Below are 12,127 nucleotides of genomic sequence, written 5' to 3' on the forward strand. Positions count from 1 at the left end.
TGTTAGTGACTCCGAACAGTCTATTAGTTCAATGAATCTAGACGACGACAAAGAATTCCCATCTCTTCAGGATACCTCCAAACCATGTCTCTATTCATTTTTACTGACCAATTTTGACACCAAGTTTGACAATACAAAACTAGCCTTCCAACAACTGGTAAAATATCTGCCACGCGCTTCTGTAGCACAGATAGTTCGCACTCGTAACGGAATAATTTTCAAATCTTACGATTCTACTTTTTTAACTACTGTGCGAAATAAGTGCAGCTTTGAAATCTTTGGTAAGCACGCCAGTATGAAGCGCCTGGAACCCAAGGCATTTCGACAAGCACCGCCACCACGTAAAACCCCGGCTCTCTCAGTTGTCATTAGAGGGGTTGACCCTTCTCTAACCCACGACGAGGTCATGGAAGAACTTACTCTTGAGGGACACTCCATTCTAAAATGCATTCGTATTAAAAACGATCAAGGAGCTACCTACATGGTACGAATATTAACCAACTCTCAAACTACTATTGATGACCTTCTCACTCATGGTGCCCTCATCTATAAAAAGAAACATCGAGTAGAGCCATCGAAATCGCCACCACCTTTACCATTGAGGTGTGAGCGCTGCCAAGCATACAATTCACATCCAACATCGAAATGCACCCAGCCAAGCAAGTGTGGGTACTGCAGCGGAAACCACGAAACAAAAGCTTGCACTAACCTGACGAAGCCACCTCAATGCTCTACGTGCCCGGAACAACACCCAACATATAGCTATCGCTGCAAAGCACGGCCAACGGCTGAACCTTTAAATCCGGAGCTCACTGTTCCGTTGCGACCCGTCCTACCAGAAGTTCAACAACATGTAGCACCACAACCTCTTGATGAAGCAATTTCCGTACAGCAACTCATTTCATTCTTTACCATCGCTTTGCAGAACATTCACCCGTTTCTACGTCAGCATATCCTCCAGGTGGTCAATCATGCAGCCCGCATTATATTTAAATATTCTTTTCAAGCTACTTACTCTGGCCCTCATGTCTATTTTCACGCCACCCCTCTTGAGGAATTACATGTCTCCTCCGCCACTTCCAACACTACTGCTGCACCTTAATCATGGGTATTTCTTTACTGTTTCTTAATATTCGATCACTTGCTTCCCAGTACACTCTCTTCGAACAGATACTTCTCGAAGAAACTATTCAGGCCTTCCTTCTGAACGAAACTCTTCTTACTCCGTCTATGACGTTCAGGATACCTCGATACACCCTACTCCGTTCTGATTCTACCATCGCAGCACGCCGAGCAAATGGGGGAGTGGCCATTGGCTTCCATCCTTCGATTAGTCACCGTCAATATCATCCTGCATTGACTAATGTTCCAGAGTATCTCATTACGACGCTGTACTTCCACTCCCTTTACGTTACCGTAGCTACCATATATGTACGCCCTGGACACCCCATCCCACGCTCATTCTTTCTTTACATCTCCAATAACTTTAAATATTATATCATCATGGCCGACATCAATATACACAGCCGTCCAGATAATCAGAAGCAAAGCTTCCTTGACTTCATTACTACTCATACCACCGGCCATGTTTTTGATATACCTAAAGCAACCAGACCCATCACGAATACGACACCTGACGTAGTTATTTTTTCTGGCAATCTCTTCCAGCGTTGCACTCTTGAAGTGCTCGATTCCATAGGTAGTGATCACCTTCCTATCAAACTTCATATCGATCAACCGCAGGCTCCTACTCTTCGTTTGCTCCCTGAACCTCGTCGTGTTCCACGATTTGATCAAGCCAAGTGGGATGACTATCGCACTACTATTGCTGAAGATTTGGTTACCATCGAGCCTCCTGCTACCGAAGATGATCTCTACGCACGGGTCTCTGAAATCACTCATTCCATTCATCACGCTTCTGACCTTCATATACCCACAACTGAAATAACCAGGTACCAACCACGTTTACCGCCAAACTACCTACCTCTCATACATCGTTCTCGCGAATTCTTTCGCGAATATCAGCGCACTGGTAATCTAGAAGCTCTTCGTCATCATCGCCAACTTCAGCGCACTGTGCGTAACTACGTCAGGGCACATAAACTTCGCAACTGGGTGAAGACGTGTAACAACTTAGCTGACACTTCACACCCTACTAAGTATTGGAAGCGATTTCATATGTTGACTGGGAAGCTTACTCGCACACCATATCCGCTGTTAGTAAATAACCAACCATTACACACAGACGAAGAGAAAGCGAACGCCTTTGCAGACCACCTGCAGACTACCTTCACCCCATTCCCATCAGATTTTGTTCAAAGACATCCTACTGATCGCTTGAACTTATCATCTCCATATCTACAACCCAGTGCAGCACACATTCTTCCAGACGACAATCCTCTCACAGCTCCAATTTCTACATCTGATATCGCCACCGTCGTAAACCGCAAGCGCAACACAGCTCCTGGTATCGACCACATAACTTATCGTCATATCAAAGAGGCTCCTTATTGTCTTCTTCTGCTTCTTTCATATATATATTCTTTTATTCTCCGGACTGGCTACATCCCCTGTGACTGGAAGACTTCTTCCACTCTCATGTTTCTTAAGCCCAACAAACCTCCAGATTCTGTTGCTTCTTACCGTCCAATACAATTAACCTCCGTATTTAGCAAAATTCTTGAGCGCATCATTGTCATCAGACTACATCACCATCTTTCTCAATATAATCTCTTGCCTGTACACCAAGCTGGTTTCAGACCTAATTTCAGCATCAATGATCAATTGCTCAGACTTCTCAATCTAATCACAAATCATTATAACACTGCTCGGCCTTCATGCCTCATTCTTTTTGACCTAGAGAAGGCTTTTGATAAAGTGTGGCATTTAGCCCTCATGTTCAAACTTCACCGTTTTAGGCTTCCACTCTGCTACCTCCGTTTAATTTTCCATTTTCTTTCTAACCGCCTATCTTATGTTACCATCAATAGTTCCTCATCACATCCGATCTTTATCCATTCTGGTGTACCTCAAGGCTCCGCTCTCTCGCCTCTTCTATACCTTCTGTTTGTAGCTGATATGCCAACCCTTCCTCCCAATGTTCATACTTTTCAATATGCAGATGATACTGCCTTTCTTTGCACGGCCAGAACTATTCAACGAATCAATTCTGCTCTCCGCCTAGCAATAGATTCTTTCCTCCGATGGTGTACTCAGTGGCGCCTTCATATTAACTCGACTAAGACCCAAGCTATCGTTTTCATACCACCTCGAAAACGTTCTCGGGTTCAGAAAAACCCCGATCTACTTAATCTAGAGGTTCACGGCACACGAATATCACCTACTAAACAAGTTACCTATCTTGGTATCATAATCGATCATCACTTAACTTGGCGGCCGCATCTTCACGCAATCATTCGTAAAGCGTATGCTCGGCTCAATTTACTAAAACGTCTAGTTGGTACCACATGGGGATTGCAACCCACTACAATCCTTAATACGTATAAGGTATTCTTACGTCCAGTTCTAACTTATGGTCATCCCGCTTGGGTTGCTGCACTACCTTTTTTCTATCAGAAGTTACAAGTTCTTGAAAGGCACGCATTTCGTCTGGCTTATAGGATCAAGCTTCCCAGTCCGACACAGGAGCTTTACGACCGTATCTCTTTTCCTACCATTCTCCGTCATCTTGAACAGTTGCGACTAAAGTTCATCACAAACCGGTTTCAGCAACGTCATCCATTACTTCTAGATACTATGGATGCCGACCGCCACTATGATTTAGGATATCAATTTTCTACTTGCCCTCTATCCCTACTCTTCTCTTTATATCTCAAAACCATTCCACCAGACCATCCAGATCATTTTGTCGCTTCAGCTTATTCTTCTGGTCACCTTCCATTTCATATATCACCTACATATGCTGCACCGTAACCTATTGTGCTAACAGGGCTCCACTTGTCTACATTACTGTCCAGAGCAGCCCCTGGACAAGAAGATAATCTGCATTCGTCTCACTAACATATCCTTGTGTTGTCCTGTCATATGCACTTCATTGTCATTTTTTTTCCTTGTCCTCATGATTATGAACAAAGTTCATAATGTCCAATGAAATTGAATAAAATGCAATAAAAGCAGTAAACTGAAATTATGATCTAAATAAAATAAATGATTCTTTCCGCTTACTCTTACTTCCCATAGACCACCTCCAATATCCTTCCTTCCCCAGTCTCTGCACTCCTCACCCCGGATAGAGGGCGTAACCCTCGCAAGGGAGCTAGCCTTCGGCTAGCACTTAAAAAAAATGCGATGTAGAAACAAGTAAAAAAAATTCTTAAGCTGGAAAATTTTGGATATTATGTATAGTAATGTTAGGTGGAAAATTTTCCACTATATTTATTCCTATAAAATTCAATTCCTGTAGAGAAAAGAGACAACAACAAATTATAATTTTCCAATTAGCTTTCGGGAACCTGAAAATTTTCTAAGATTTCAAGTTGGGAAGTAAACGTTTACATAGGGTTTCTCTCTCTCTCTCTCTCTCTCTCTCTGTGTGTGTGTGTGTGTGTGTGTGTGTGTGTGTGTGTAAAGTGCAGGAAACATACATGGAGTTCGTAGAGAACAAATATCCCATTCCAATATTTAAAATGTAACAAGAAATCGAAAAGATACCTTTCTGAATTTATCAAATATTTCAAAACCAGAAAATTCCACTTTTTCTTCTATATAGGCCTGCCTATGTAATGAAATAACTACATAAAAGTTCCTTATGAAGATGATTTTTGTAACAGAAAATAAAAAGAAATGCTTTAATTTTATTGTGTTTAACGTTGTAATTCATAATTTCAATATTGGAATTTTGTATAATCAACATCTTAGAGCAGATATTTGTATTGTAAAACTACCATTATTATGTATAAAAATGTATTAGAAATAATACCAATTCGATAGAATAAGTACATATCTATAAAAAAGATATATTTTTTATTTGGTAAAGTAAAATGAATTTTTTGTTGCTTTTAGAACGCAAGCTAACAGTGCAGCTTTTTACGTTTCTTTTATTATTTTATTCAAAAAACAACTACAAAAATCAGCTTCCTCATTAGTTATATTCCACTTTCTCATCTGAATGTATATATGACTAAATATTTTTTTTTCAGAAAATGGTCATTATTTGTTTTCATGAGTTATTTAAATCCAAGTTTTAGGTAATCAAAAATTTACAGTAGGCACTTTATATTATCTCTACTTATTTATAAATGCAGTATGTAAATCTAGAAAAGTAGTAAAACTATGCGAAAACTTCGTCTTACGAGTATTAAATTGACGAAATATAATTTTGTGAGATCAAAGTTGCACTCTGAGGGAAGAACGCATTGAAGTTTTTGAAACCTTTTTGAAGAAATGAAGAATCGTTAGATTATCACTTCATGAAACTTTTTTGGACAATATTTATTACCAATAAATTTTACGGCTAAACAACGATGTAGGAATAAGTAGAGAATGTTTTTATGAATCGGAAAATATTCACCACTTTTAATAAATTTAAATTTTAAATAACAGAATGGTATATTTGTACTCTAGGAACTCGATGTATGTTTCCTGCAATTTACACACACACACACACACAGAGAGAGAGAGAGAGAGAGAGAGAGAGTTGAATTGAATTGATTTTGAGTTTAACATCCCTTTCAGCAGCGAGGCTATATAAGACGTTACCAACTGATTAACGTGGAATCCGAACCACATGAGCTCCCGCCGGGAATTGAAGCCAGGTCTCTCATGCCAATGGTGCGTATGCTAACCGCTTAGCAACGAAGGAACTCGCAGAGAAAGAGAGAGAGAGAGAGGGGGGAAACACTATGTGAATTTTTACTTCCCAACTTGAAATATTAGAAAAGTTTCCGGTTCCCGAAGCTAATTGGAAAATTTTGCTGACTAACTTTCCTCTACAGGAATTCAACTTTGTAGCTTAATGTGCAGTTAAATATAGTGGAAAAGTTTCCACCTAATATCACAATACATAATATCCAAAATTGTCCAGCTTACGAAAAGCTTCTTTCTACTTGTTTCTACATCACAATTAGAATTTTTCAATCTAAGAAAATTCCTTTCACTTTTTTCCACAGAGCAATAAAACTTTCCGATTTACTTTTTGCTTCAAAATGATGAAAAGTTTCCGCCACATAAAGTTTTTCAATTTTTCTATACAGGGCAGACAATTTTTCGATTCATGAAAAATTGTTTCACTTGTTCTACATAGTACTGAAAATTGTCTAAGCCATGAAAATTTTCAGATTCTTTAAACGATCTTTCACTTTTTAACACTTCTAAACATGAATTTAATCAATTTTATGATCAGCAAAATACGAAAGAGTGAGCTGAATAGGCCGATAAGAAGAGACAGCATGTGAAAGTTTGGTTAGTTTGGGAAACATTAGAGTGATCGATGACTTCCAGTGAGTCGGAATGAAGGCTGTGCGCAAAATATATTTGTAACTAACTGCAAGTAAATGGAGATCATAGGGAGCCTCTCTGATATGTCGATAAGAAATACGATCAGCGCCTAGACCCGACTGACGTTTCCTGGCGACTGTACTGTGGATATCTTCGACCGTAATAGGAGCAGTGAGATAACTTTTTGAAGGTAGGTGATGTTTGGGATTGGGTTGAAGATCGGGTGAAGAAAGATTAATATTGTCTGTTGGAGGGCAGCGTATTGATGGATCAGGTGCAAGAGAAGTGAAAATGCCTAGAAGATAATCAGCAAAGGCGTTTGCTTTAGCAGTATCGTCAGCGAGAGGATCATCTCCAAGTAAGAGAGGGTATGGTGTACGAGATGATCGTCCAGTGAGTTGGTGGCATCGTTTCCAGTATCTGGTAGGATGGGTGATGGAGGAAAGATCATTGCAGGTAGCGATCCAACGATGACGTTTATAAGCAACAAGGTAGTTGTGAACAGTGCGTTGATACTGACAGTGGAGACGGAGAGACTCAAGGTTGCCAGTGTGAGTGAAGTCTCGATAATGTGCCCGAGAACGTTTGATAAATGTAAGATACTGAGGACGAAGAGCTGGTTTGTAAGCATGAGCGGTGCGAAGCGGAATATATTGGGCAGAGGCAGTATGGATGCAAGAACGAATGTTCAAAAAGAGAAAAGTAATGTCCATAATGATGTTAAGAAACAAGATGTCAAATAGAGTCTTAAACTTCTGTTTGCAACGGATCTGAATGAAAGTAAACAGTTTGGCCAGAGTAGGTAGATGTGAAGTTGATGTTGAGTATGGCTTTGGCAGCTTGTTGGACTTGGCAAAGAATATGGTTGCGCATTAGTGAATGAATATTTTGTAAAGTAACAGCAAGAAAGGACAAGAATTGGGTGATTGTGATGGGCTGACAGATATCCTGCAGAATAGAAGCTGTTAGAGTGATATGCGGTTTTAATGGTACCGTTAATTCTGGCTTGAATGGATCTGCAGTAGGTTTAACCTTGCATTTATAACTGTAAGTAGGATGTCCAGTTTCGTTACAGGTGTAACATTTAGGAGTGTCCTTCAGGTTAGAACAATTGCGGGTGTTATGAAGGCCAATGCAGAACCCACATTTAAGTTGGTTTGGGCATGCGACGGTGGGATGATCGTTATATACCTGGCAGTTTTCACACCGCATTGAAAGTGGAGCAGGAGAACGAGAAGGCTCGACACGATGACGTTTGCGATAAATGAAGGCTCCATTTGAGAGAAGAGAGTCTATGGTGTCGTGTGAATTGGTTAAAACACGAACCATGCAGGTGTTTCCTTGTGTGTTTCTGATACGGATACATTTGATGATAGAATGTACTTCAAGCTGGAGTTCCTGACTGATTTCTTTGTCCGTAAAGGACGGGTCAACACCTCGGATGACAACTGATAAAACAGGTTGTTTGCGTGGTGGCGGTGGTTGCTTGGCTGATAGAGTGTTGAGTTTAGTGATAGAAGCGTTTTTACCAAATATCTCGAAGGAATAAGTATTGCGAAGTGTGGATTTAAATTTATCGTCTAGCGCTTTAATAATGATGTCATTCTGTGTGTAGATGATTTGTGCGATGCTGAGTTGAAATTCGTGACTATAATTCGTGAGTAGAAATGAATGAACAGGTAGTTTTACAGATGTGAATGTAGAAGTTTCAGATGCGATTGGATGAGTCTGATACAGTAGATTCGCTGAGAGTATGATGACGCTTCGGTTGAGGTGACTGAGGCTGATTTTGATGAACTTCGCTACGTGAAGTGCTTTTAGAGCTCTTCTTTCGCTTGTCGACAGATGCTGAGGGGCCCAAGGAAAGATTAGTAGAAGCGTGAGGTACAGTAGCCATGATGATGAGCACAAAAAACACAAAACAGCTAATAAGGTATGGTAATCAGGTAGGAGCCACCCATTCGGATAGTGACTTAGGTTAGGAATTGCCCCAGTTTAAACGTGTCGCAACGAGCTACCCTTGACTGAGATAAGTCTGATAGCTGTTGCTCAGCGAATATCTGACGAGCAAGTCCCAGGATCGAGGAAAGGATTACAAGAAAACAAAAAGAAAACAGCTGATTTGACGTGTGGTATGTCACAGCTGGTAAGATATCTCTGTCCTCAATACCAAGGTTTTTTTAGGGGTAAGGGAATAGGGTTATAAGTGAACTGGATAATCCTTTATTCATCAATTATTAACTGATTTGGTCAAGGTGATACTCCTACACCCAGCCATTAGAGGGTTACGCCCTCTCTTTGGCATAGATGCCTTTAGATTTACATTGATTGTTAACACTGTGAGATGGTCAAAGTGCAGTTATATAAACATGAGGAAAAGTGAGCATAATAAACTAGCTGTTACTGATAAATAATAATAATAAATCAAAAGTAGAACACATAGGTGCAAATATATATATATATATATATATATATATATATATATATATATATATATATATATATATATATATATATATCCGAGGTGCTAAAGTATAAATATGATAGAAAAACAAAATGTGTCACAAATGTAATAGAACTTAGAGCAATGATGATGAGGTATGAGATGAAGTGCAAACACAACACAGACATAGTTAAATTAGCAAGACAGATGCAATGTTAAATCTTCTGTCCCGGGGCGACTCCGGACTGATGATGACAGGGGGAAGCCATTGTTAATAGTGAGAATTTCAGTGCTAATATGGAAAAATATGAGGAAGATGATCATTAATGAAGTAAATGTCATATATTTCCCGTTCGTCAGCAGTCAGATGTGCATTTTGGACAAACAGAGATACTAAGATGTTTAACGGTGAATGTTTGTATCGAAATGTAGCGTCAGTAAGAGCATCAGCCTGCAGGATGTCCAAGAATAGCGGATGACCTGTTTGTATACGTGAGGAGATATACTTTAGTCGTAGTTCGGCGAGATGTTTCGTGATTTTTGAAAAAATCGATATTCTCATATGTCAGCCATGTAGGGTAAGGAAGCTTAACCCATATATTCCCACTGCCCCAAAAATTGGGCGATATATTTCCGATTTTTTATTAACAAATGTAAAAACGTTTTAAAACTCTATTATTTATGGGTCATTAGTTGGAGTGTGTGGCTACATTGCAACATTCGGTTAGTGACTGTCTTATATTTCCTTTGTGTGTTTTATACTGAAGACTTTTCTCAAGAACAAGACACGATGTCAGAGCAGAAAAGGTAAGATATTGAAATACTAATATTTTGATTTTTTCATTTGTTTTTATTGATTTGTTGTTTTCGAACTTCTGTAATTTGGGTATAATAATATAATTGGAAATTATTATTATAATCCACTGTTTTTCAACCAAAACTTTAGTGCCCCAAAAACTGGGCAGTGGGAACTGTAGGCATGCCTACTGTAAGAAGCCTGCTGCCCAATTATTGGGGCACTGGGAACACCAGAGATGGTTAACATTTGTGCATATTACACTTTGGGTATATTCCTAGTTTTGTCATGTAGGACTGATTTAAGCGAAAGAACTATCGCTATTCGTAGTTCTGCCTAACCTTCTCTTGCTTCTATCAGATTCAACAGGTGGTAAGGATATTATATATGTATAATTATCGGTTGTACGGATAAGTTTAGGGAAAATGTAGGAGAGTCAAACAGAAATAGGCCTTTTAGATAAACTGTGTGTTTCTAAGCATGCGACAGAAATTTAAGTGATACAATAACAGTCTAAAATGAGTATTTTCATCAACTAACACATTTTAGTTATACAAACTTTTAAAATATTCTACATAAAAAACTAATACTTTTATAATCTTTCAAGTATGGTATTTTCTTTCTGCTATTTAGGTTGAAACATTCATTTTTTGTAATGTGCACAATACGTAATTAATATAGTAATTGTTCTAGCATATGAAACGATGCAGATTTCAAAACCGGATGTGTAAAAGACTACCTTCTTTTTGTTTCTTCGAGTAAGACAGCATCCCATATGAATTATAGAATTATTGACCACATTGTGATTCGGCTCTGCAAACATGATGGGCTGTTATGGTGTTTCACTTGTTTTAAAGTTTAACTTACAGAACATATTGTTTTTGAAGTGTATAGAATAGGTTTGAGAAATTTTTGAACAATATTTTCTACTCACACTAAAATACATCCTTTATATATTGTTTTTCTTCAGGTTGACTGTCAACGAAATTGCTTCCATCCATGAAGCAGAGGACAACCTCCTAGATGCGAATATTTATATCACTCCTCCTGAGAACTCACAATTGAGTGACGAAGACAGCGGGGACGAGGATTGCCAAAGTGCAACAATAAACAACCTATCTGGTAACCAGCTTAGTGCAAGCGCTGAGCTTGAAATTAGAAGAATTACGAGCAACTGAAATGTTGTGGACAGAAGAGGGTTGGAAGAGGAAAGTGAACTAGAACCACCTACTGCTAGTGTCAGCAGCTCACAGTGCTCAACAAAAGTAAAACGTAATTCACTTCCAATTAGGAAATGGGAGAGGGTCGATATTCCTACGAAACCTCCACGAATCTGGGAAAGGCCAGAATTATTACAAGAAGATGTGTCTCCTGTTGATCTTTTCGAACTATTCTTCGACGATGACGTTATTTCTCTCTTCGTTAACTGTTCGAGAATTTGCGCTGTTCAGAAAGATGGGAAACAATTTGATGTTACTTCTAACGAAATACGCCTATTTTTCGCGTTTCTTTTGCTTAGTGGTTATTGTACGATTTCTAGGTATCAATTGTATTGGGACCTGGGTGTAGATACCCAACATATTGATTTGAAGAAATATTGCGTTATCTACATGTTTGTGATAATACTAAGCTTGACTGCAGTGATAAATTCAGTAAAATTCGCCCACTATGGACCATGTTAAACGAACGTTGGTTAAAGTATCTTCCTAAAGAGTCATATGTGAGAATTGATGAATCCGTGGTACCATACTTCGGGTATCATGGTTGTAAGCAACATCTTCAAGGAAAACCGATAAGATTTGAGTTTAAAATATGGGCCAAGTGTACACGTTTAGGATATTTAATTTCTGCAGAACCTTATCAGGGTGCTTCAACGGGAAACAAATCCTGAAGTCGGGGTGGGAGGTTCAGTTGTTTTAAATCTAGTTGAAAGGCTCCCAGCAGAAGGATACAGCATTTACATGGATATCTTTTTTTACATCCCTGCGTCTGTTGGAAACACTGGGAATTAAAGGCCATGATGGAACAGGGACTGTGCGGATGGACAGAGTGGAAAAAGCACCTCTAAAACAACCGGAAGAAATGAAGAAACTTCCTCGTGGATCGTATGGTCAAGTTGCAGACGTTTCGTCAGGTGTAACTATTGTCAGGTACAATAATGTTGTAACTATTCCTTCAAACAAGGTAGGTGTATCTCCGCTAGGGAAAACTAAACGCTGGGGTGAAGTAGCGAAAAAGAAAATTGATGTTGATCAACCAGCGTGCGTGGCAGAATAAATATTTATAGGGTGGCGTGGACAGGTTAAATGAAAATATTGCCGTATATAGGGTGTCTATTCGAATGAAGAAATGGTATTGGCAGCTACTGATGTACTCTTTGGATGCATCAATGTGCAACGCATATCACCTTTATAGGCTAACTCCGACTGGTA

The 12,127-nt window shown here is 39.1% G+C and overlaps 1 protein-coding gene across 1 annotated transcript; it reads left to right on the top strand.

Annotated features, from left to right (window-relative positions):
* The first annotated feature begins 1,104 nt into the window (after positions 1-1,104).
* Positions 1,105-10,873, top strand: LOC145679172 (uncharacterized). The gene is made up of 3 exons (XM_081749763.1): positions 1,105-2,467; positions 9,667-9,706; positions 10,666-10,873. Exons 1-3 carry the CDS (start codon positions 1,105-1,107, stop codon positions 10,871-10,873), a joined length of 1,611 nt encoding a protein of 536 aa, XP_081605889.1.
* Positions 10,874-12,127: the final 1,254 nt, after the last annotated feature.

This window comes from Thermobia domestica, chromosome 2, assembly GCF_964235325.1.
Source record: "Thermobia domestica chromosome 2, izTheDome1.hap1.1, whole genome shotgun sequence".
Taxonomy (NCBI): domain Eukaryota; kingdom Metazoa; phylum Arthropoda; class Insecta; order Zygentoma; family Lepismatidae; genus Thermobia; species Thermobia domestica.